At 44.2% G+C, this 26,480-nt stretch overlaps 1 protein-coding gene across 4 annotated transcripts in view; it reads right to left on the bottom strand.

The window, feature by feature from the left end:
• The window catches only part of sacm1lb (SAC1 like phosphatidylinositide phosphatase b), a 37,475-nt gene extending 12,954 nt beyond the window's left edge, over window positions 1-24,521 (bottom strand). Inside the window, exons 1-18 of one of the 4 annotated variants that reach the window (XM_037073921.1) lie at window positions 24,376-24,520; window positions 23,599-23,696; window positions 22,119-22,193; window positions 16,899-17,026; window positions 16,277-16,426; window positions 15,997-16,056; window positions 15,078-15,111; window positions 14,636-14,737; window positions 14,209-14,294; window positions 13,748-13,834; window positions 13,590-13,658; window positions 13,286-13,365; window positions 13,082-13,180; window positions 12,860-12,998; window positions 12,403-12,472; window positions 12,212-12,284; window positions 11,231-11,324; window positions 6,405-6,497 (exon numbers count right to left, since the gene is read on the bottom strand). In XM_037073921.1, coding sequence (XP_036929816.1) covers window positions 6,405-6,497; window positions 11,231-11,324; window positions 12,212-12,284; window positions 12,403-12,472; window positions 12,860-12,998; window positions 13,082-13,180; window positions 13,286-13,365; window positions 13,590-13,658; window positions 13,748-13,834; window positions 14,209-14,294; window positions 14,636-14,737; window positions 15,078-15,111; window positions 15,997-16,056; window positions 16,277-16,426; window positions 16,899-17,026; window positions 22,119-22,193; window positions 23,599-23,696; window positions 24,376-24,404 — 1,566 coding nt within the window. In that variant the 5' untranslated portion in view covers window positions 24,405-24,520. Of the gene's footprint in view, window positions 1-6,404; window positions 6,498-11,032; window positions 11,099-11,230; window positions 11,325-12,211; window positions 12,285-12,402; window positions 12,473-12,859; window positions 12,999-13,081; window positions 13,181-13,285; window positions 13,366-13,589; window positions 13,659-13,747; window positions 13,835-14,208; window positions 14,295-14,635; window positions 14,738-15,077; window positions 15,112-15,996; window positions 16,057-16,276; window positions 16,427-16,898; window positions 17,027-22,118; window positions 22,194-23,598; window positions 23,697-23,912; window positions 24,334-24,375 lie in introns of those variants that run through there. The other 3 variants (XM_037073923.1, XM_037073924.1, XM_037073922.1) reach the window with 3 other exon arrangements.
• Window positions 24,522-26,480: the final 1,959 nt, after the last annotated feature.

The following is a 26,480-nucleotide window of genomic DNA, read 5'->3' as shown; positions in this document are numbered from 1 at the left end:
AGTGCGATCCAGGATATATAGTATTTAGACCCAATACAGAACCTTTTTAAGACCTCCAATAGATAACTCCACTCCACCCTATCGAAAGCTTTCTCTGCATCCAAGGAGATCACCACCTCTGGTGTCTCCTCGGATGCTGGAGAAAAAAGAATGTTGAGGAGGCGACAGATGTTTGAGAAAGAGTGTCGGTTCCTTATAAACCCAGTTTGGTCGAGTGAGATGATACTTGGCATAACTGATTCAAGTCGTAAGGCCAGTGCTTTAGCTAAAATTTTATAATCAGCATTTAAAAGAGAAATTGGACGGTAAGAACTACAATCGGAATCTTCTTTACCCGGTTTTAATAATAAGGTTATTGATGCCTCGGTAAGAGCTTGAGGTAAGGCTCCACGGTTAAGAGAGTCATTGAACATGTCTAAAAGGAGAGGAATTAATTTGTCAGCAAATTTTTTAAAGAACTCGATAGGATAGCCGCCTGGGCCCGGGGCCTTGCCGCCCTGCATTAGTTTAATTGAATCTGCAATTTCGGGAATTTCTAATGGTCGATCCATTTTGCTCTTCTGAGTAGAAGATATAGGTGGGAACTCCAAGTTATCCAGGAAACTCATCATATTTGTTTTATCGGCTGGGGATTGTGAAGTGTATAATTCAGAGTAAAACATTTTAAAGGTTTCATTTATGACAGATGGCATTACTGTAAATTCACCAGAGGGGGTCCTAATCTGTTTAATTTGCTGAGAGACTGATTGGCTTTTAATTTAACGTGATAGATGGTGTCCTGCCTTCTCACCGTGCTCGTAAAGAAATCTGCGCGATTGTAAGAGTAGTTTTTCTGTTTCTTGTGTTGACAGTAAGTTGTAGTCCATTTGAAGATTTTGCCTCTCCTTGCCTAATTCGGGGGACGGAGATACTGATAACTTTTTGTCCAATTCAGCAATGCTTTCCATGAGCTGTTCTTGTTTTTGTCTTTTCAATTTGTTTAATTTTGCAGAATAAGATATAATCTCTCCTCGAACTACCACCTTTAATGTCTCCCAAAGTAGAGATGGAGATACGAGAATGGACTTGTTAGTAACAAGAAAATCATCAATTACTTTTGAGATTGTTTTGCAGAAATCATCATCATTTAGTAATGTGCAATTCAACCTCCATGGGGGGCGTGTTTTTTGTAAAAGAGTAAACAAAAGGTCAAGTAACAATGGAGCGTGGTCAGATATCACAATCGTTGAATATTCTATGTTGTCGACGACAGGAAGGAAATAATTATCTATGTAAAAATAGTCAATTCTTGAGAATGTTTTATGGACCTGGGAGTAAAAAGAGAATTGTTTTTTTATCAGGATAGAAAAAGCGCCATGGAGCCACCCATCCTGTGTGATCCATGAATGATGAAATTGCTTTGGCCATTTTAGAGGGAGGATCTTGCCTTGGACAGGATTTGTCTAGCAAAGGATCCATTGTGCAATTAAGGTCCCCCCCTAGTATTAAATGGTGTGAGCTTAGATCTGGTAAAAGTGAGACCACTTTCCTAATAAATGCCTCATCATCCCAATTGGGTGCATAGAGATTAACTAGGACAACAGCCACATTATTAAGGGAGCCTGAGACAATGACAAACCGGCCTTGGTGGTCAGCAATAAACTTTTTGGGGCTGAACAGTATTTTTTTATGTATTAAAATTGCTGTACCCCTCACTTTGCTACTGAAACTAGAATGAAAGTTTTGTCCAACCCATGAGGCCTTTAACCTGTGGTGGTCTTTAGTGATCAAATGCGTCTCTTATAAGAAAGCAATATCTGTCTTAAGATACCTTAAATGAGAGATGACTCTACCTCTTTTAACTGGGCCATTGATCCCTTTAACATTCCAAGAGACAAATCTCAAACCAGATACCCCCCTCTTTGTTGCATTAGCCATAGTCGAACTTTTAAGTATATGGTAAGAGGAAACAAAGCTTTGCAGAAGGAAGTAAAAACATACAGACAATAATATAAATTGAAGTAAACCTGTAGGACCTACCACCCAAATTCCCCAAAACAAAAAACCCCCGAACAAGAAACAAATAAACACATCTAAACCTCCCTAAGCTTGCCCTGAGAACAAGAACTAGCAGCGGGACTCCATAAACTCTGTTACTTCCGTATACCATAGCTCTGGAAACTAATCATTCATTCACTGAGCAGACAGGGCCCCTAAATCTGCAAATGTGTCTACAATGCACAGTAGGCGCGAAATAAAAGGAAATATCAGGAGGCAACAGTTCACCCTTATCAGCCTCTGAGTTACAGAAGAACAACATAAGTGACCCCTAGTAACTACATCTTGTCTGTACTAAACAACAACAAAAAAAGAGTCATCAAATAAATATATATTAATTAACAACAAAAAAGTAAAACTAATTTTGAGGAGAATATTTAAATTTATTACCCTGAAAAAGCCAACTGGCACACATCCCTTCCTCACATCAGTGCCACAGTGACATAGATGTATACAAGCTTGGATATGCGTTAATGTCCTGAGCTTTTTAATGCATCTGTTCCATAACTGTCTGTTAATGAATGTTTATTTTAACTGGCACTAAATCCAAAATAGCCGGCATCCTCAATGGGTTGCCTCTACTTGTCGGAGGAAGCGATGCGCTCATCATAAAAATCCTGGGCTTTTTGTGGAGAGTCAAAGTAAAAGTTCTCATTCCGGAACGAGACCTGGAGATGGGCAGGATGCAAAAGGCGGAATTTAATTCCTTTCAAGTAGAGAGAGTTCTTGATGGCGATGAATGCAGCCCGTTTTTTAGCCAGAGCGGCGCTGATGTCAGGATACACTCTCAGCACGGAGCCTCGGTGTTCCAGCTTGTGTTGTCTGGCCCATCTGAGAACTCTTTCTTCCTCTTGGAAATGGAGAAATTTAACGATGAAGGTCCTCGGTTTACCTGCGCTGGCATCACCTGGTCTGGGGCCAAGGGAGCGGTGGGCTCTCTCTATCTCCGGGGGACTGCTGAAAACATCGGGGCCGGTTACCGCCATTAGCAGGTCGGAGACAAACTTGGTCGGGTCTTGGTCCTTCTCGCTCCCTTCGGGTATGTTGATAATCCTCAAGTTAGAGCGCCTGGACCGGTTCTCGAGGTCATCCACGCATTCCAGAAGCATCGCGGTCTGGGACTGTAAGGATTTTACAACCGCTTCCACCTCGGTGAGTTTCTCGAAGTTTTCACCGGCTAACACTTCAGTTTTAGTGAGATGGTTGTGAAATGACATCACCTGCTCTCCTAATGAATCGACCGATTGCTTCAGGGATTGAGTTGACTGTTGTATCAGGATAGCCATGTCAGCTTTGAAGCTATCACGCTGTTTGTTAAGGAGAGCCTCAAGGTTAGTCCTGGTGACTGGGTCGAGGTGTCCCACGCTGTCGGCTCCACTGCACTCCGGGTCTGAGCGCTCTGAAGCGGCGGTAGCCATGCTAGCTAGCTTAGCCGAGATGCTAGCTGCGGTATATCATTATAAAAGGGGGGGGGGGGGGGGGTACACACCTACAGTGTGTACATATATTTACTTGAGTGAGTCTATGTAACGATTTGCATGTCCTGCATATTATCCAAATTTTTTTGGAGTGTTTCACTCCACAACTCTAGCTGTGTGAGATCATGTAAACAGTAACTCATGGTTTCTGATAATACAGTATTCACACTTGATGTTGTTTAAAATCTCTGAGCCTCTCCCGGACTCGTCCGGTATGATTTCTGTCCTTCTTGTTCCAGTGTGCGCCTCTGCTGAGCCTCTGCTCCCAGTCGGTGGTCGTGGTTTGTGGCGGCGGGTCCAAGGTGTAGCCTCTCCTCCTCATATTGTCGGATACCTCCACTGCACTGTTATAGATGTGGGGTCTGTTTTCCCAGTAAATCCTCATCTTGGCAGGATACGGTGTATGGAAGCTGTTTTTCCTTAAGGATTTTCTTTATGTCTCTATACACTCTGAGTTTGTTATTCACCTCTTATGGGGAAGTCATGTGAGAAAGCGACCACCCTTCCCTCATAAGTGATCTTCTACGCCCAAGCCAATTTTTGTAATTTGTCTTTGGTATCATATCCCTGGAAATTGACCAGGATGGACCGTGAGACGCATTCATTTTGAGGTTTAGGGCCAAGTGATCAGTGGGCTTGCTGGATCTGCAGGTCCGAGTTTCTGTTGAGTGGCATGTCTGTTTTCAGGAAATTATCAATAATAGTTAGCATTGAGCTTCCCTCTGCACCTTCTTTAGTGCCGTATATGCGGATATTGTTATGGCGAGATCTTCCCTCGACGACAGCGATTTTGGCTTGAAACAGTCTCTGTTGTTTAAGCATCTAGAGCAGGGCCTCCTTTAGCTCGATGTTAGCTGTCTCTGTCTCCTCCACCCGCTGCTCTGCTTCGGTTAGCCTCGTGCCCTGGTTGCAGACATCTCCGACAATACTCTGTAACTTTTGGGTTATCTCCGTCTTGAAAGTGCCGTGCTCATTCTTGAAGTCCAGCAATTCCTGCTTCAGTTCCGTTTTCAGGTTTTGTATATCTCTGCCCAGGTTTTGGGTGGCTTTAGCAATGGTTAGGTCGCCCTCCTCGCCACCTGACTCCATTCCTCCCATGCTGGGTTTGCTGTTGTTCATTGTTTTCTTTTATTTCCCCTCATCGTTGTCTTTGTTTTTCACCAATGTTTTCTTGCTTTTAACCCCACTCATTCATGTTCGTTTTAATTTGTTCCAAGTGCACTATTCAAGTTTTTGTGAAGTCAAAGTGACCAGGTGACCAAATGATCTCACTTGGTAGAGATACTCTTTCCAAAAATGTATGGCTATCCGTTTGAGAAGGATTTTCTGACATTTAAAGCTGTGTATAAACATCAAGAAATGAGGACTTAATATACTTTGTGTCATATTTCAACTGGCCTGCTTCACTACATGTACACTTAATCGTGTTTTCTGCAAGTTCTTTTTTGAGTTGATAGGTTAGAAGTCTACTTGGCTTGTTACCATATTCATGATATTGCTGTCTGGTAAAGAACAGAAGTTTTTTTCATATGCTCTTTTTGAATGAGACTGAGTTCTGGCTGCATTTAGTTTTCTTAAGTTTTCTTGTGTAGGAGATGTTTATGGCATTGTTCCAAATTACTCTTTCTTAAGTTGTTCCGTTTGTTTATTAAGAGATTTTTTTTGCAGATGTGTAAGAGGCGAACTGGCCCCTAATTACCACTTTAGCTGCATCCCATATCACTGCCTGAATAACAGGGGTCTGTACTTATCCTGTCTGTACTGCTCTAACCATTTTATAATATTATAACAAAATTCAAAGTCTGTGAGGAGTGAGGCATTAAATCTCCATTGTTTGGTTTGATTTGTCTGCTGGGGGAGGGATAACCGCAGATAGACTGGTGAGTAGTCTGATATAAGAATGGGCCCTATATCACATGAAACTATGGATGAGAGATGATCCCTAGATTAAAAAAATAAATAAATCTAATCAGGAGTATGATTTGTGTCTAGCTGAATATAAAGTGTAGTCTTTCCTTGTATGATTAAGTTGAGTTGAGTTGAGTTTTTTGTGCTCCTCATTGGACATGGGATTCCTGAAGGAAAGCTATGTCTACTTTTTTCCTTTTTAAAGAATGTAACAACTCTCTTCTGCTTAATTGGGTGGCCAAGGTCTCTGACATTAAAAGTTATTACATTAAGTGTACTAGACATAACCAGTTTTGCATGTTGTATTGGTTTTGTGTGACTATGATACAATAAAAATAAAAGAGAAAAACAATATAAGACTAACAGTCTAATGAAGAGCCTCTTAGCCTGCACAGTTGGAGGTGAAATTCCTCAGAAAGTCCCACATCAGCAAACAGCTTTTTTACAGCGTTAAACTCCCATCTCTGTTGGATCGTCTTTTCTGAGAAATCCTGGACGAATGTGAGTTTGGATAGGTCGTGTGTAATGTCCAGTTCTCTTGATGAATTTGAGCTAAGTAAGCACGTCGGCTACATTAGCCATGTCAGTAGCTTCGATATTCTTGACCGGAGATGTCTTTGCGCTTCGTGAGCTTGTTTTACGTGCATTCAGGAAGATGACACACTCCTTTGCTGCTTGCGGTTTAGGCATAGTTTGTATTGTGTAGTTGACTAGGTTTGCAAAGGTCTGGAGCTGTTTTATGTGGAAGGTTTTAGGGAACTGTCACGTTATGCTGCCATCTTGTTCGGGCTCTCTAGCACCAGCTTGATTTGTTTTGTCTATTTTTTTCCTTTGAATACATTCAAAATTAAAATTTTATCTCACATGTTTTTGTCCAGTTGATATTTTCTTAATTAAGATATTCTGAAAGAAAAAAAAAAAAAAAAAAAAAACTTTGAAAGAAAAATAACTTATCAGTCTGTCTTTGTGAGCCTGTCTTACCGTCAAAAACTTCCAGTCTTTGGGGTCATGTAATGGGTTTGTCCAATCAGCTTCATCTACAGCGTAGTTCCCCAGGAACAGATCAATGGAGTCCTGCAGTAAAATAAACAAGCTATTTCAGGGACATTGAATCCCTCTTCATCTGATTCCTTTGGAATAATAAAAAACCCAGAATCTCTTTCAAGAAACTAACTATACCCAGATCCAGGGGAGGGGTGGGAGTCCCAGATATATATCAGTACTATCTCTCATATAATACACGGTACCCATTAACCTGGGCTTATAAGTCTGATGCCCCGATAGGCAGTTGGCAATGGTTGTAGGAAACTATCCTTTCATGCAATAAGGACATATCATTGGCATCCCTATGGTACTGCCCCAATCCCCCACCCCAGCTGGACAACATCATTATCAGGTTCTCTTGCTCTATTGTGAAGCAGCTGCACAGGAGACTTGGTATTGAGGCGCTCTCTCTCCCATCATGCCCTATCTGGTTGGCTCCATCTTATAAACTGGAGGAGGCACCTTAAATAACAAAACCGAAATGTTATGAATGTAACTTCTGTTCCCTGAAGGAGAGGAACGAGGTACAACACATATAGTATGGGATATCACGCCCCCGCGTGGCCTGACTGAAGACACCTCTATTCACGCCTTTACGGCAGATGACCTGTGGTGACATATGTGCGGCCCCACCTGCACATATATACGTGCACCGCCACAGTCATCCTTCAGTTTGATAGCCGCTCTTCACCAAGCCCAGCTGCACAGCGGGGGAACATGGTGTTGTACCTCATTCCTCTCCTTCAGGGAACAGAAGTTACACTCATAACATTTCATTCCCTTTCAGTCGATTCACTCGGTACATCAAATATAGTATGGGACATATATACACGCCCCGCAGAGCAGCCACCAAACCGGAGTCAAACCTCCAACACTCTAGTGCATCGTAGACCCAGCAGAAAGGACAGAGTGAGCCACTGAAGGGGCTGTCACGTCCAAATGATAAAACCGAACAAAAGTGTGCAGTGATGACCAACTGGCTGCAGTGCACATATCACTCACAGAAACCCCTTTAAACAAGGCCCATGAGGGCGCCATGCCCCTGGTCGAATGTGCCCTCACACCTTGGGGTAAGGGAAGACCCCTGCTGCCGTATGCTATGGAGACAGCCTCCACAATCCAGTGGGAAAGCCGCTGTTTCGACAGCGCCTTGCCCTTAGCCGGGTTAGAAAAACATAGAAACAACTGGTCACATAAACGCACAACCTGGGTGCGGTCTATGTAAGTGCGTAGTGCACGCACAGGGCACAAGGAATGTAACCTCCTCTGCTCCTCAGATGCAAACGGAGGGGGGCAGTAGCTCAAGAGCTCAAAAGTCATAGAGCTATAGGCTGTGGGGATAATCTTTGGCAAATACGCCGCATTCGGGCGCAATGTAACCTTAGATCCATCTGGAGTGAACTGGGTACAAGAGGGATACACAGACAAATCATGAAGGTCGCCCACTCGCTTTGCAGAAGTCAAAGCAAGTAGCAGTGAAGTCTTGTATGAAAGAAATTTCATATCTGCAGACTCAATGGGCTCAAATGGGGGTCCACAAAGAGCCTCAAGCACCAATGCTAAATCCCATGAGGGAATGCTGGGTTTAAAAACAGGCCTCAGCCTGCGGACTCCCTTCAGGAAGCGCATAGCAAGAGGGTGAGCGCCTGGCGTCTCTCCATCAAAACCAACGTGGCATGCCGATATAGCTGCCAAATAGACCTTAATTGTTGAGAAAGAGAGACCCTTATCCAGCAGCTCCTGAAGGAATGTCAAAACATCCACAATAGAGCACTGAAATGGGAGTACATTTCGGTCCTGACACCACTGCTCAAAGCCCGCCATTTGTAGGCATATAGGCCTCTAGTAGATGATGCCCTTGCACTCTGGATCACTGCCTCCACATTTGGGGGCAGACCCTGAGCTATCAAATTGGACCTCTCAACAGGTAGGCATGTAGTCGCCACAGCTTTGGGCGTGGGTGAGTCACCACTCCTCCCGCCTGGGAGAGGAAGTCCCTGCGAAGAGGGAGCTGCCAAGGCCTTGCCGCCAGCAGACTGATTATCTCTGCATACCACGACTTCGCCGGCCAGCGAGGAGCCACCAGGATCAGGGAGAGCCCCTGCTGGCGCACCCTCTCCAGAACAGACAAAATCATTTCCACCGGGGGAAATGCATACAGCAGCGTGTTGGGCCATGTGTGCGCTAGCGCATCCATTCCCATCGGGGTGTTGCGATCTGTTATGGAAAAGAACAGGGGACAGTGGGTATTTGCTCTGGAGACAAAAAGATCCACTTCCGCCCTGCCTAAGCGGTCCCATATCTGAGCCAAAACCAGCGGGCGTAATCACTCCCTCATAAGAGGACCTCCCCTGGAGAGAAGGTCCGGCCCCAGGTTTAAGTGCCCTGGAACATATGTGGCTCTGAGAGACAGAAAATAAGGAATGCACCACAGCAACAGAGAGTGAGGCAGTTTTAACAGGGGAAGGGAGCATGTCCCTCCCTTATTGTTTATATGGGAAACCACCGTCATGTTGTCCATCCTGATCAGAACATGATGGCCTGTCAGCTTGGGACAAAAATGTTTCAGAGCTAAAAGGGTCGCTAATAGCTCCAGGTGGTTGATGGCGTCCAAACCCCTCTCACTGCTGCGCCTTCGCACAGAGCCCCCCAACCCCTCAGGGATGCGTCTGTGGACACCACCTTGCGAAAAGACACCCTCCCTATAAGGGACCCTTGTTGTAGTAAACCGGGTTCCCTCCACGGGAGAAGAGCCGACATGCAAGACGGAGTTACCGTCAGCCTCCTCTGGAGGTGACGCAGTGCACACAGCCGATGAGAGTGAGTCCAGCGTTGAAACGCTCGCATCTTTAACAGCCCGAGCGGCACTACAGCGATCATGGATGCCATCATGCCTGTCAGCTGTAAAATCGTCTGGAAAAGCAGTTTGCCTCCCAAATGAAATTGAGCGAGGCAGAGGTGAAATGTGGCCACCCGGTGCTCTGACAGACATGCTCAGCTCGAAACTGAACATATTTCCAACCCGAGGAAAGAAAACTGTTGACTCGGGGTCAGTGAGCTTTTCTGTAGATTTACTGAGAAGTCCAGCATTTGGATGTGCGACAGGCTCAGTGACAGCTGAGCCGCTGCTCGTTCCCTGGAGCTCGCAATAATAGCCCAATCGTCCAGATAGGCTAATATGCGAACGCCTTTCTCCCGGTGCGGAGCCAACGCCACTTCGACACATTTGGTGAATGTTCGGGGGGCGAGTGACAAGCTGAACGGCAGTACCAGGTATTCGTAGGCTGTGCCCTCCAGTGCAAACCTTTGAAACTGCCTGTGGTCTTGGTGAATCGCTACATGAAAGTAAGCGTCTGTCAGATCGATAGTTGTAAACCAATCTCCCGGTCTGATCGCGCTCAGTAACTGTCTGAGTGTAAGCATTTTGAACTTATAAGTCCGTAGGTATTTGTTTAACACTCACAAATCTAGTATAGGACGGACCCCTCCACCTTTCTTCAGAACAACGAAATAATTTGTTCGTTTCCAAAGCGGGAACAACTCATATCGCTCTCTTGTTCAACACGCTGTTTATTTCTTCCATCAGAACTGCTGCAGCTTCGCATCGTACAACTGTGTTTATTACAGAGTGAAAACGAGGCGGCCGGGCCCCGAACTGTAAACGGTAACCCATGGCAATGGTTCTCTCTACCCAAGGTGAGACTGTGCATGTGCGCCACGGAGGAAGGTGAACAGCTAGCCGACTGAGCGCCTCTCGGGACTTGACCCCTGAACAAAACGTAAACGCGGCAATATCTGAGGGGCAGAAGTGTCTCCCTGCTGCTGAAACCCCTCTCGAGCCGATCCCGAAGCCAGGATGACTGCAGCTTCTTCCTCCTTGGCGCTGAGCCCTTCTGGAGGCCCGGTGGCGGACCCTTGCTCCAAGCCGAGGGGCGTGGGTTCTGACCAGGTACTTGTTGCTTCATCTGCTGGGGTCCCAACCACACCGGCATCGCAGACCTCTTTGGAGGAGGAGGCGGTGCTGGTTTGTGCATGGTGGCTGGCTGTTTGGGCTTAGCATCACGTCTGGGGATGATGCTGCTCAGAGCCTCGGTTTGTATATGTCATCATCTTTCAAGGTCAAGTTTCCTATTTGTCCGATAACCTGCCTACTTGGTAAAAGACCAGGCAACTCCCCAGGAGTCACAGTGGACCGGCTCTGGACTTTGGGCTGCCTTACAATCAAAAGACTCGTTCTTATGAATTGGAAAGTCCGCAAACCGGGTTGTTTCACAAGGGACTCATGGCGTGGAGAATTTCTAGATCTCCTGAATATGGAACGGGCAGCGTGCCTGACTTTGATAAAAGTATGGAAGACCACTCGGACAATGTCTACAGCCTTCTGAATTGATTTGTATGTCTTTCTTTTCTTTTATATGAACACTAGATGACACTCTTTCAAATCCGCCCCCCCCCCCCCCCACACACACACACACACACACTTTTTTCCCCCCTTGTGTGTTCTGTCCTGTATGTAAGTGTGATTTGTCTGTATGTTGTCTTATTGTACAATAAAAAACTCTTAAAGGCAACAAACTGTTTCATACTGTCTCAGCAGTCCACATCCCCAGTATTCCTATTATGAAGTTCTGCTACAAACAAACAAATATATTTGTTAATATTCAAGTATATATTATACTTGATATGATCATTTTATATATAAAATATATGTGGTAACTGTAAAACCAATACTGTCGCACTAAAAACTAAAAAAGTTTACACACCTGTCTGAAACCATCAGAGAAATTGTTCTTATAGTATCGGATCATGGAGTTCCAGCCATCCATCAGCAGTCCCCACTGAGTCCTCTTCCCCATCCTGAAAGATCAACATGTAGTTCACGCGTTACAGTAAAGCAGAAAATCAATCTGAACCATTTTGATGTCACTTGATTTACTTTAGCATCACCATTTACAGTCATACACCTGAACATACACAAATATCTGAATTTCATTGACTGCATTTACTGAGGACATCACTGCTGCCTACAGAATAAACCTTCTCCTTATGTTTGCATTCCTGCTGATGACTACAACGGTAGTCGGTTTGTCTGTTCTGAGCTACTATAGAGTCATGTTGTACACCATGTCAGGCTGTAGATTTAAAGGGTTAACTATTTTTTTCTGACAATCAGACATGCCTAATAAGCTTCTCCCAAATTAAAGGTTTTCAAGTCTCATACATGGGGTAAGTTTGAAGGACTGGATTTTTAATTTTCCAATCATACAGCTCTGTGTTGCTCGGGAGGTCCAGCAATCTGTCGTTAAGGCCACTAAATCTGTACAGCTCTGACCTCCAACGTTTTTTTTCTTCATATTATCACATATGGAGGGCGACCTGCCTGGCATTTTCCACCACTGCATAACGCTGCATATCTGATGCTATAAATACCCCTGTAGCGCTGGTTATTGATTAAGTGTTAAGTTTCAAGTTGTATTCTAACTTCAAATGAAAGTAAGCATCTCTTGGCTGTGAAATTGATCAAGTGACTGACAATGTGACGATCACACAGGGACCGAACAAAAGCCCAGCAGTCCATTTTGGTATTTCTTTTGTTTTTTCTGATGGTGAAACTAGAAGATGGTTCAGGTACCTGAAAATATCAGGATTTATCCTCTAGTGACACCATGGATATCCTCCACACGATGAAAATAATTATGAAAATGATTTGCTAGAAAGAAGCTGTTTGCTGGGTGGACACTAACCTGGTGAAATCGGTCTTTAAGGCACCTGTCCCAGCATACTGCTTGGCACAGGCATCAGCATTGTCTGCCCAGGCTGCATGTGACAGAGTGCAAAACAGAAAGAGACATTGAGGAAACAGGACCTAAAATGTAGGTGTGGCAGGTGATCATGTCGAAGGAAACTACAGACAGTTGTGTCAGAGAGAGCCCACCATTCTTGAACTTGCTCTCAAAGTCTGACTGATCTTCAATCTGCTGGCCTGTGTGAAGGACTCCCATTCTCTGCAGACAGACACACATTTGAGTTGAGAGGTATGAGTCTTTCCTTGACTCATCTGTGAAAAGGCTGTAAAGCTAAAAGTAGATTTCATGAAACTTTAGTACGTTTTGTTCCTGTTGAAATCTGCTGTTTATGCAAACCACCTGTCTTGATAAATACAGTCTTATGATCATTTCCATCCCACTAACTCCATTAATGCAACAACCAAGTAATGTCACACTCACCTTTCTGGTACTCTGACTTTTTTTTTGCAAATTTCCACTTGTGAAATCAATAACCTAAAGAGCATTCCAAGAAGGGCACAATTCCTCCCTTAACTGGTGGGCTTTTAATATGAAACTTTGGCGCAAAGTGTCCAGTTTTATTTACAGTAGTGATTGTGGTCTTACCCGTAGCTGGGACTGCAGTGACCGTCGGGCCAGCAGGCTCTGGATGACATTGGTGCGGTCCAGACAGTCCATGCAGTTGCTTCGAAATGTCCCCTCCTGATTCATAAGCACCTTCCCGTCTGCGTCCACCAGGAAGTATCTGAATCCAGAGACAAATCATTAGTTCTGATGATACAGTTCATAATCTGAGTGGTCTACACAGAATATGAAAAGCATACTGACCCAAATTCATCCTGCATTTCAGCAACCATGTCCAGTAAGATCTGCAGGCGATGCCACCTCATCCGACTACACTCCTTATGGAAGTCGAAGGCAATGTACCTGGTTAAAATAAGCATTTACCAGAAGTGTTACTACGTCACTCACAGTTGAAGTCGAGTATGAGGCACTAAAGAGCCCTGTCACCAGAGCTTGTGGTAATCTTACTTGATCATGCCATTACCCAGGCTGGTCACCATCTTGTCAAATGCCAGCTCCAGTGGCTTTTCTGAACCCTTCTGGTTGATCTGTGAATTCAGGAATTCAGAAAGACATGTTCTTATTGAAAATCAATCCAATCAACCACAGGTTATGTATCTATCACTCTCATGGGATCACTGATTCTTTCAAGGCCGGGTCATTTTATAAGTTACGGGTGAGAAAACAAGAGCTGGCTTGCACATTGAGATCATAAAATTAAATTAACACAGGTGACAGAATAAGCAGATCATTATACATCTTTGTGTCTTACCAGGTTTAAAATGACTTGTCTTCCATAGAGGATAATCTGTGAGTCAAAGTGTCTCTGGAATCCATCCAACTAGTCAGATAACCAGTGAGAAGTAAAGATAAATATCATAACACACAGAATGACTCATTGTGCCTGAAGGAAGTGTAACAACAGCTTACATGATTCATTGTTTTGCTGATCTGTGGTTTTGGTTTATACTTCAGATTGGGCCTTTGGGACCAGTAGAAGGGGATGGAGCCTCTTGTCTGTCAAACAAAAAAGCATGATGAACAAATGTCAACATCCTGCCCCTATCAATTCATCCCTCTATTACAGTGTGCCTTAACAGGGGCGATATACCCCCTGGCGACGTTCAGGAAGCAGCTGGGGCATTGGAAGGGATACTATGGAAAGGGTTAACCCTAACCCTAACCCTGAGGTGTTGTTGGGGGTGTTTGCGAGCTTACACAAGAAATTCAGGACAAGACAAGTTGAAGAATGTTCTGGGACCTTATTTCCCTCTGAGAACAGCTGGTTTGGATTATTACCTAATCAATATAGTAAATACTAAAATTCTGATTTTGAATTTCTTCTCCAGAACTGACTTAATCTCTCGTGCAGCAGAATCATTTTGTCTCACCTGAACAAACGAAGCCTTGGAGCTGCTGTGCTGCACTATCTGCTCTGTCTCCACATAGTTTGCAGGATGGCCTTCTGAATCAATGCCTACGAAGAATGAAAAAAAGTTAATCCCAGCAATGCAGAGACTTTTTACTGACTTCCAGTGTATGTGCCTGACTGGATGCTGGAGCAGGTTAGATTTATTTCACTTGAATGAATATAAATGCCTTTACGTATTTACAATATATACGACAATTATTAAAACTAAACTGATTAAACTAATATATAAAGGTACATTTACTTTGTTGCTGTAGATTTTCATGTCATAAATGCCAAATGTGTTCAGTATCTTTTTAAAACACAAAAACATGGAAAAGACGTAAAGCAACCAAAATGCGATACAGCCACATCCAGTGGAGATGAGGGGTCAGTGCAGTGGACAGTACCTCGGACATAGTAGCGGACACCAGCTCTGAAACAGCTCCTCCTGGAGATAATACTCCACTCAAACACCATTCCATTGATGCAGCTCGACTTCATGGTGATGACTAGTGAATGTATGTAGTAAGAAACCAACAGTACTGATGTGGAGCAGTAAAGAGTCAGTGCTATACACTTTATTTATTATTGTTGTTTTTCTCGATGTGATGGTCCGTTAGTCCTGCTATTCATGGACAGGAGAACACTCTTCTACCAACATATTAAACAGCATAAAGCACATAGAATAGTTTTAGGAGTCCTACATCTAAAATATAGGCTCCACACATTCAAAACTTCACCAAGGTCAGATGGGTCCAACATGGAAGGTCTCTCACTCATTTACAATAACAGCATACATTTCATGAGTACAGGACATCAATAGCAGTCAGACATCAATAGAAAGGATACAGCCATGGATAACTGGATACACAAACTTGTGTAACTGTAAGATAAGGACAGTGTCAGGCAATGAAATCCTCACTTCCTTGTTGGTGATTATCATTCTGTGTATACTTATTCTGAAAGTTTAGCTTGGAAACCATAGTGCTGGATATTTAGCAGAGATTATTGCCTAGAGTCTACATGAACACTTCAATTGACTCACTGAAATCCATTGAGAAATGTAAACTAAAAGAGAAAAACTGCAGCTCCCCCATTTCAATGTATTCATTTATGAGGCCAGTCTTTCCAGTGGTCCAATAAGGCAGCGATTTTTTCATCCTGTACATGTCAGTAATTGGTGGAAAACTTCTTCAGTACCTCTTAACCCAATATAAATGATATGAGATGAAAATCTCATTGGACTGTACTTCAGAACAAACTGTAGGTTAAGAGCAACTGCCCCTTCCTTCAGGATCCCAGCTTTCAATTATTTTTTTCAGACCATCTGTTTCACACCAGAGCTGTTCGTTAGAAATGAAATGACTTCATTTTTGCAACTGTGCCGGCAGTTTCCAGGGGCTAAAAAAAGTCTGCCATGATGACGGCACACATTTAATAGTGTTGCTATTATAACATGGGAATAGTATATATAGTTTATCATATCTCTCTGATCTCTATTTGGCTGGCTGGAACCCTGTTCATGTTACAATAGCAATACATCGATCTGAAGCAAAACTTCTACTCCTTTTACTGAAGTTGGCTGTTTGGACACAACCTATAGCAGTTAGTTATTTTTTATGGTGAAGGCAGCTGAATGTAAAGATACTGTAGGTACAGATCCCAATCTCATAATTATCAAAAGTGTTACTGAGACTGCTCAGTGGAATAAACCCTGTAGTGGGAAGTCAGAAAAAAAGCTATGAAAATGAAGAGTAATTTGTCTCACCTCTGGCTGTGCAATAAATTCCCTCAACAGGTGGCCATTCCAGACAAAACGCTGATCTGCCTGGAACAAGCACGATTAACACATGTTAAAAACAAATAACAGACAAAGGCAGTCATGGGTGTGGCCTGGTGATGAAGCACGCTCTAAGGACCATGCCTACATAAAAACAAGATTCTGAACATGTGCATTTGGAATCACTAATTGTTTGGGTCTTTCATTGTGGTCACTGCAAGCCTACTGATCTACTGGGCTGTATGTGTTATATAAAAGGTAATCTTACCCTCTCCAGAAGGCTCATTTCCTGAAACTCAGGGCTAGTGTTGGCCAGGCGCTGCAGTGTGTGTGTCAGGTCATAGTCTGTTGCAAAGTAGAAGCCGTCTGTATGAAGCACATTGTTGATCATGGACAGGAAAGTCTTGTTGTCCTGCATCTGAAAGAAGAGACAGATCCAGCCCCAGAGATGGGAGATAAAAACACTGACAGCAGAAGGACAGTAATGTGGAATCTAGCCAGTACAGCAAAGTTTTTAAACCTGGATCTGCTTTAAAGAGGGGTTGCCATCAACCCCCATATTTCAGTCATTTCATTCTTATGTTTTTTTATCTTGTGTGACCCACCCTCTTGCGGGTCACCATATTGGAGAGGTTGGCGATGCCTGGATGTGCTCAGTCGTCCTCCTGGATCCACACACTTTACATATATTATATAAATTGTATCAGATATTCTGCCGATGCAACTTGTAAACTGTGATTTTGTTTTTTTCCGTTCTGTACATGTGACATCTGTTGCATGTCTGTGTGTTCTGGGAGAGGGATCATTCCTCAGGCAGAAAAATATTTTAGACAGAATTGTGCAGAATTGTGCAGCTCTAAGTCAAACCATAAGAAAACATAAGATCTTGCCTGGTTGTCTGTCAGGTGTAGTATTGTCTTCTTATAGGAGATGATATCAAAGTCAAGAGCCTTCCAAACAGCATGGCCCAGCAAATCTCCCACCTTCTTCCTCTTTGTGATAACAACCAGGTACATGCCTGAAACCAGCGGGTGGTGGGAAATGAGAATATACAGCAGAATATAACACACTTCAGTCCAGTTCAGTTTGTTACACATTACTACAGTGTGTTTGCATTTCCATTATCAGATTTTGTGGTTACCACTTTATGCTGTCCTGTTTTGTTAAACCCTCTGTTGAGGTACGTAGCACAGTGGTCAAATACTTGAAGTCAAAGTTAGAACACACCAGACCCCTGACCACCATAAAAACTCTGGGTGTTATCCTTAATCAGATTCTGCCCTTTAACTCCCCCATAATATACATGTCAAGGACTGCCTTCAGTCATCCACTGAACATCGCAAATATGAGAAATGTTGATTTAATAACTCATCCAGGTCTTCGTAACTCTAAGACAACTGAGTGTGTTTCAGTTTCTTAAAGATGTGTCAGCTCTCACGTCAGCTCTCATGCAAGAGGCTTCTTCAGTTCTAACTAACTGAAGGGGGGTTGCAGACTTTTAAACTCTGTGTGGGAGTGTCCTTATAGAGTCGTTGGGGCCGCTTATGGTGCTTGTCAAAATCAGAACAAGAGAAATGGAAGCCTTCACAAAACATAGAAATGCTGTGGACAATAACATCAAGGTCACACGGGAAGATGTCAGAGGAGAGGCTGCTCTTCTTGTGTGTCTTTCTACACACACAGATCAGTACTGGACTCCCATCACCTACCGGAGCACAAGCTGGGTGTCATTAGAACCCTAAACCATCAGGCTGAGAATGTGCCCACTCAGAGGTCAGAGGGAAGGAGAAGGAACAGAAGCACAGGGGAGCACCTAAAACCTGTGGCTACCCAAACTGGACCTTTGTCACATGAGAAAATGTAACAACATCGTCATTTCCTATGTCGCAGGAACATCTGAGAAACTCAGGAGGATCTTTAATAAACATCATATCTCCGTTCCCTTTAAACATACCAACACGCTGAGGCAGAAACTTGCCCATCCTAAGGTCAGAACACCCTGGCATGGACAGAGTAATGTAGTTTATGCTGTTCAGTGCAGCCAGGACTGCAACCTCTCCATAAACGAATAAATCAACCCAGGAGGTCCAACTCCTCAGGTCAAGACTCTCATGTCCACTTACATCTGAAGGAGAAAATCATTCCTTTAAGGACAACAATGTAAACATCGTGTTCATAGAAGACAGATGGTTTGAAAGAGGTTCTCTCGAAAGACAGTTTATTGACCATTTACACTTGGGCTGACCTAGCCTTGGCAGCCCACATGAAGAGGCCGTAATGACTCTGAAACTCAGAGGCCTTATTAAAAAGATGAATTTTTAAGTCTCTTTTGATAGTCTCTCGAGAAGCCAGTTTGCGGATTTCAGCTGGGAGAGTGTTTCAGACAGAGTTGTGCGCATACTGGAGCCTGTCCAGGGTTTTGGAAGGGAGCCCAGACAGGACTCCATTACAGTAGTCCAGGCGGGAGTGATGAAGGCATGGATGATGGTCTCAGCCACAGGTTCGGAGAGAGAGGGCCAGAGTCTGGAGATGTGTTTGAGATAGTGATGACTTTTATGTGTGATTGGAAAGATAGCGTGGAAGCAAGGATGACATCCAGGTTGCGGGCTTCCATGGATCGGGGGATAGTGCAGCTGTCCACGTCCAGGAGAAGATCTCCAACCTTCTGGAGCAGCACCTTGGAGGACACAACTATGAGCTCTGTTTTATTGGTGTTTAGTTTGAGTAGATTTGATGTCATCCAGAGTTTTATATCATGAAGGCTGTTGACAAGTGACCATGGGGATAGCTGGGTGGATGGTTTGGTGCAGAGATATAATTGAGTATCATCAGCATAAGAATGGAAGTTGAGACCATGTTTGCGAATTATCTGACCAAGTGGGAGCATGTACATGGTGAAAAGGACGGGTCCAAGCACAGAGCCTTGAGGCACACCCTGGTTGACTGGAGCTGGGGTGGAACTGGAGTCTCCAATGGTGACAAACTGTTTTCCTGTTAAATAGGACTGGAACCAGGAGAGTGCTGTATCGGTGAGACCAAGGTAGTCAGATAGGCGAGTTAGGAGAATGATGTTGTGTGAATGGGCTGCAGAGAGGTCCAGGAGGATCAGAATACTGATGTGGCCAGAATCTGCAGCTATGAGGAGGTCATTGGTGAGCTTGATGAGGGCAGTTTCTGTGCTATGGCGTGCCCTGAAGGGGCTCATAGAGCTCATGGTTGGACATATGCTGTTGTAGTTGGGCAGCAACTGCTTTTTCCAGGATTTTGCTAAGGAAAGAAAAGTTGGAGATCGGCCAGTAGTTACGCAAGTCATCTGGGTCCAGACCTGGCTTCTTGAGGATGGGGATCACTGAAGCTGTTTTGAAGGTGGACGGTACCATACCAGATTCTAGGGATGAGTTGATAGTGTCCATCATGATGGGGCATAGGGCAGGCAGGGAAGACTTCCCCAGAGTTGTAGGCATAGGATCCAGAGAGCAGGTGGAGGCTTTTGCCTGGGAGACCAACTTGGCTACAAAAATAGTCCACAGGAGAGAAGGAGGAGAGAGAGCACTGGGGCAGGCGAACAGTGGGAGAATCAGTTGTCCGTGTCAGAGGTGCATATGGTGGGGTGGTGGCAGATGCCAGGAGTTGCTGATGAATGGCAGCCACCTTTCCCTGGAAGAAGTCTAGGAACTTGAAGCAGAGGTCAGGGGCACCAGAAAGCTGGGGGACATCGAGAGGGCTAAGGAGCCAGTTAACAGTGGAGAATAACATTCTGGGGTGATTTGGCTGGTATCCAATGAGGGTGGTGTAGTAGTTTGTTCTAGCCTTAGAGAGAGCTTCTTTATGAGACCTAACGTGGTCTTTGTAGGCTTCATGATGGACGGTGAGGCTAGATCTTTTATAGTGCCTCTCAAGACGCCGACAAGTAGTTCAATGGTGAACCAGGGTGCAGAACCGGTAAATGAGATGGTCTGGGTTTTAAGAGGGGCAAGGGAGTCAAGAACCCAGGAGACAGAAGCATTATAGTGGGCCACCAGCCCATCCAGTAGGTGTCGAGGGGATCAGAGGCCAGGTGGGTTTCCAGGATATTGGTCGGGGCCAGACTGTTCACTTTCTTGATGTTCCCGTATGAGATGTTTCGACTTGTGCGCTGCTTGGGCACAGGGACAGGAACAGTGAAGAGGACAGCATAGTGGTCAGAAACAACAAGGTCCAGGCATTGTAGATGGGAGGGAGCTGTGCCTGTGGAGCACACCAGATCCAATGTGTGGCTTTTGACATGGGTGGGATCTTAAACATGCATCACTGTGTGATGTTGGAGCAATCCAGGGGTGACAGGAATTCAGAGGCAAAGGGGCAGCTGGTGGAGTCCACATGGATGTTGAAATCACCAAGCAGGAGTGTAGATGTAGACATAGAGCAGATGGAGGTGAGTAGCTCAGACAGCTCAGACAGGAAGGTGGAGGAGGCTTTTGGAGGGTCGTAGATGAGGAGAACCTGTAGCTATGTACGCCCAGCTAGAGAGAAGGTTGCACACTCAAATGAGGTGACATTCAGCACTTGAAGTTGTTTAACCAGGCTTGATGTATGATTGCCAGCCCACCACCTTAGAGCGGGGCTTCTGCATGTAAAAATAGCCTGGGGGTTTGGCTTGATTCAGAGTAAAGAAGTCCTGTTAATGCTGCCATGTCTCAGTTAGGCAAAGAAAGTAAATTTTCCTGTCTGTGATGATGTCATGGATGAGTGGTACTTGTTGTTTAGTGCCCGTGGATTTAGCAGCATGAAAGCTGCAGTGTTGTTCACAGATGCTGATGCAGGGGATGTGGAGGAAACAGCACCATTCACACACACAGAGGGAATAGCATCACGGCTGTCTGTGCTGCAGGGAATAGCACTGTCCATAATAAACTTGCGTTTAGAGCCCCTGTGTATATAGTGGGGGCGGCAAAGGAGACCAAGAGATTTAATCCTAGCGATGGAGTTTGGGGTGAAGTTACAGTAAAGGTCCAGGAGCTCCAGTGCTGAGTATTTAAGACCCCGTCAGCAGCGGCGGATGAGCGACCAACCAACATCATCATAAGTCGGGGGATACCACAATAGCAGAGGAGAGTGATACAGGAACCAGGCGGTGAATATTCCTGACGTTGTAGCGGAGAGAGGACCAATGATGTAATGCTGAAGAGCCCACAGAGAATTGAGAACGCCAGTTTGGAAGTTAGTGTTGTTAATGGTTGATCAACGGGGCTAACAGCGGGGCATATTTATCCCTTAAACTAGCGCTGTGTTTGACCAGTGTGTTATGTTTTAACTGTGTAGTACCAGCATGATCTGCAGATTACCTGTTCCCTACATGTTGCAGGTATCGACTGCAAAATCTGCGGTTCATGAAATTCGTCTCTCTGAGAAACCTTAACCAGTCAAATTTGCACCCATTCTTCACGAAAACAGTATTTTCTGCCCTTTTTTTTAAGGATTTGACTCTGGCACACTTCTAGGCTTTATCGGGGAGAAAATAACCCAGAGATTCCACCAGATACGTGACCGCTGCATTACTGCTCCGATCCAGTTTTACAGTGCCGCAGTTATACGTATGTGTTATGAAAACAACAACACAAAGTGTTCCCAACTGAAAGATTAGTAGAAGAACTTGTGTTTGTCTCTTTTTTGAGATTTGTGTGCTGGTGTCAACATGGAGGGTTTTATTTTGAAAAGTAACCAGATGTTGTATTATTGTTTCAGTTCGTGACTTCCTATCTGCTCGGTTCCCTTCCACTACTGGTGTTAAAAGAAAAAAAATTTAAAAAACACTGGCAAATTCACTGGTCGCACATGTGCAACTAAATGTAAAATTTGGTCGCACTGTCTCAAATTTTGGTCGCAAAATGCGCCAATTTGGACGCAGTCTGGAGCCCTGGAACCATCTGTCACTCTCTGTCCAGGAGTCATGCACCCTCTCTATGTTTAAGGTTAGGATGAAAACTTTCTGGCACTAATGTATAGCACAGGTTACCGTGTTGGTTAATAAATGGAGCAACATCTCAGGAGTTGGGACTAGTCTCCCCTGCTGTCTCCCAAGTACCCGAAGGAACTGGAACATAATTTCCTGCAATGTGTACTGAACTCACCTGCCACCAAACGTAAAGTCCCCATGAGTCCACATATTGGCCTGGTCTCAGCAGATGCAGGGATGTCCCTCCTCACTGAGGACCACAACAGAGCACTGATTAATCACAGTGTGTTCAAAAGACAAACAGCATTAGAATCATGAATTAGGCTGCAACTAATTGTTCATGTAGTTCATGATTCTCTGAATTATTCTATTTATTTATTAGTAATATAGAGGATAATAAATTACTCTCCTGACAATCAATGATGATAGTTATCTGAAGACTAATTAATGCCCTTAATCTGCTTTTTTAATGACAGGCAAAAATAACATGAAGAGAGTGAGCAGGTAGTCGTGTCAACGACGTGTACTTTTCCATGTGAGTGACGGTTAAGTTAGCTGTAACACTATGTGTTACACTATGTGCAACAATATGTGCCAATAAGAATCAAATAAAATGTATCAAATAGCAAATAAAAGAATTTGAGAGAAAACAAATTTCATGGAGGCAAAAAAAGTGGGAGGCTTGTGCCAGAATAGTAAACAAAAAGTCAGAGAGCACAAACACAAAGCTGGCAGTGTCACCACAAAGCTGCAAATGATAGCAAAAGTCTGATCATTGAGATTGATGCAGAGTCAACAAAAACAAAAGGACACGCTATCAGAAAAGTCACTTGTTAATCTAAAAATGTCTCAGTAAACTGTTTATAATCATACGGATGCTGTTATAATGTGTTGTGATTGAAATCCTGACTCACCATGCATTGAGGAAAGTGTCAATGACAAGTTTTTACTCTAAATTAGATAACATAATCACCATCAGTAAATTGTGGCCCCTGTATAAAGTAGCAGAAAATGTATACTTAAGAACATAGAAAATAGTAATAGAAGTAAAGAAAATAGTATTTAAGAACTGTACTTGAATAAACTGCACTTTGTTCCATCAGTGGTTACTCAAAAGAGTTCTACTATCATTTTTACTGTAAATATATAGGTTCTAGATATCGTTTTTCAGTCTCCTTGGTTTCTTCATTTACCGGTCGCCCTGTAATGTGGACTTACCTTAATTAAATGCGGCCCCACTGGTGTTAACTAGTGTTGACTCTTTTCTCTCCTTTCTGTTTTTTTTTTTAAAAATTCATGCTATACATTCATATTTCTAGCTCCACTGGATAAAGTCGGGGATCTGCCATAGTGAGTATCAGAGCTCCATTAATGACAGCTATCTTTTTGGTTCAAACAGTCATTCTGATCAGCGCAACATCTTGAGTTTCCCATCTCAGGCTCAGTCAACTCAGAGTTTAGGATTAGAGTTTGTTAAAGCTGCCTCCTGATACAGGCACCTAAAGGAACAGAAGCACTTCCATGATTTATTTGCAGGCTGATGAGCTGACTGATGCTACACTCAAACCTCTAAGCCCAGAGCAGTCTTTCGTCTGATCAGCATATCCTTCTACCTATATGTGGCCTGGAGCACAAACCACCTGACTTGTGCTTACCTGTGAGAGTCATCTCAGTGGATACTCTGTCGATCGTCAGGACGTCCACACAGCCATCATCACAGGCCTCTATGTAGAACCTCTCTGGTGTGGTGCGCCTGGTGGAGCAGAGACATGAACACTATCGTTAATATTAACACCGTCACCGACATTAACACCGTCACCGATAATGACATGGAAACAGTCTCCAACATTAACACCATCACTGCCATTAACACTGACACGACGCTGTCGCTGACATTAACATCGTCACCGACATGTCACTCCCATTAACATCATGATTAACATCATCACTAACATTAACACGTCATTACCATGAATACCATGATTATTAACATCATCACGACCATTAACACCATCAGTGAAGTGTGGGCGCTGACAGAGCAGCCCTGCTGCGTGAACTAGTGCAGTCCGTTGTGCAGAGGAAGAAACTAACGGACAGGCTGATCTAACTTGTAGCAGCTGGTTCCAACAAGCTGCCGGGACACGGCCTCATCGTCTCATCTAGCTATCTCCACACAGGACGGCAGAATGCTTGTTGAAATCAGTACATCAATGGTGATGTAAACGGATCATTAGTTAGAAAACTTCGGCCGGGACGGAATGTAGCGGCGGCTGGGGAACGATGACTGAGCTGACAGCAGAGCACGTCCGTGTGAAGCTGACTGTCGTCGGCCACGTCAGAGCGGAGAGCTGACGGAGCCTCGTCGCCTCTTGGGTCAATACTGAAATGAAACCGGGCTGTGTGGTGCTGTGATGTTGAGCCATTTCACTTACAAATTAAAACTCTCGTAGGTGCTCGCCATCTTGCCTGTCGTGTGACCTCAGTGACGTGGCAGCGACACACCAGCTACTTCTTCTTCCCCTGACAGATTTCCGGCCGCCAGTGCACTGTAACGTGTAATGCTGCCCCCGCAGGCAGGGGCCAGCAGTGCGTCCTACAGTCTTCAGTACATTGAAGACATGTCAAGACTACCCAACCTGGAAGTTGGGAATTTGTTTCAGATGTGGCCAACAGGGGCCAACCAGCTGACTCGAAGATCAACGTATTAACAACATATGTCATATATTATATAGGTAGGAACACCTTTCAGAATGTTGTAGCAAATTCATATATAGGTCCTTAAATTTATATCACAAATATATAAAAAGGCAACACAGTAATAAAACATAATAAATAAAAAAAGAATCAGTGATGCAACATCACAACATTGAGTGAATAAACTACAAAACATAAAAACAGCTTCCGAGGCGAAACTTCAGGAACAGAGACATAGAGTATGGAGCTGATCCACGTGCGTGGTTTTAGTGTAGGCTAGTTTAAATAGAAGTTATGACATGTGTCCTTTAAAAAGCAGGAAACAGACTGCGCTTCTGACTTCAGACCAGCTTTTTGTGTATCTATGTCGTTTTTTGCTGCCTCAAGATAACAATCCGCCATCAGTGTTTGACCACACCTTATTATAAGACCAACATGCTCAGGGGCACACAGGTGGGCACAAGGAGGGGAGAGCGGGGCATCTTGTCTCACAGTTAAGTTGTCACACAGGTTATAATTCCAACGTTGCTATCCACAAAATCTAACTGTTGCATTGGCAACTCCCTGAGCTGAATTAATTCTGTGCATCGGACGGTTCTTAGGCCTCCGCGTCGTCCATTTACTCCTGTTTATGGACACCTTGTCGGGCATTGTCCCTTACGTAAATTTCGTGATGCTTCCCAGTGTATGTTTATGTTTACTTTTAGGGAAGCATGAGGGTCATGAGATGGTCTTAAATATATGAGAATTGTGGACTTCCGGTTATGGTGGCAGCGTGAACAGCAGCATGCTCTTGAGCTCTCCTGATATTTCATGATTATCATGTAACTGTAGTGCTCTACAGCTGATTTTTTTTTTTTTTTTTTTTACTTTGTATATATTGACGAACACTTTAGATGTTGATATAGACCGAAAGGCCAAATGCCACCTAAAAAACTTGACGAAAAGAAAAATAACGGACAGAGGGATGCTGCTACGCCTGGCGCTAACATGGCTGGCACTAAGTCGTCGCAAGCTAACATTGACAGCTTCATGAATACACAGCCTCCACCCTGGTTCCTGAGAGAGATGGAAAAAATGACGAACGTGATTCAGAGCGCACTTGCTGCCTATCTCAACCAAATGGACATATCTGTTGAGAAGCTGGAGGGTGGGCAGCAAGCTAACACAGAGAGGATAGCCCAAGTGGAGCAAAAATGCGCCAAGCTTGAGCAGTCAGTCACCAGCCTGCAACAAGACCACGACGAGCTGGCCAAGAAACACTCCCGGGCAGAGGCTGAACTTAGGGCACAACTCGAAGACCAGGAGAATCGCCAGAGAAGGAAGAATTTGAGGATCGCAGGGTTCCCAGAAGGAACAGAAGGTAACAATACCGTTGCCTTCCTGGAAAAATGGCTACCACCGATACTGGGTCTCTCCAACACACCAGAGATAGAGAGAGCACACCGCACGGTTTGGAGTAGGCCGCAGGAGAGCGGATCACCATGAGCCTTTGTCATCAAACTTCTCCGCTATAAGGACACCGTCCAAATACTGAGCGCCGTGCGAAAGAAAAGGGATCTCATGCACGGTAACTCCAAAATAATGATATTCCCTGATCTATCCCCAACTTTGCACAAGAAGGGGATGGCTTTCAGCACACTAAAAAGCCGGCTCCACCAGGGCAATGTGAAGTATGGTTTGTTTTATCCCGCAACCTTGAAAGTGGATACTTGCAGCGGGGCGACACGAGCGTTTGACTCGGTGGATGCAGCAGCGAGATTTCTTCGCAGAGAATATGTGTTTTAACAAGATACCAATCTTGGGTTATGAACAGACTGTCGAGTGAATATTGCCAACGGAA

This window comes from Acanthopagrus latus, chromosome 17 (genome assembly GCF_904848185.1).
Source record: "Acanthopagrus latus isolate v.2019 chromosome 17, fAcaLat1.1, whole genome shotgun sequence".
Classification (NCBI taxonomy): Eukaryota; Metazoa; Chordata; class Actinopteri; order Spariformes; family Sparidae; genus Acanthopagrus; species Acanthopagrus latus.
Note: the sequence above shows the minus strand (reverse complement) of the source record. Positions and strands in the feature narration are given on the sequence as shown.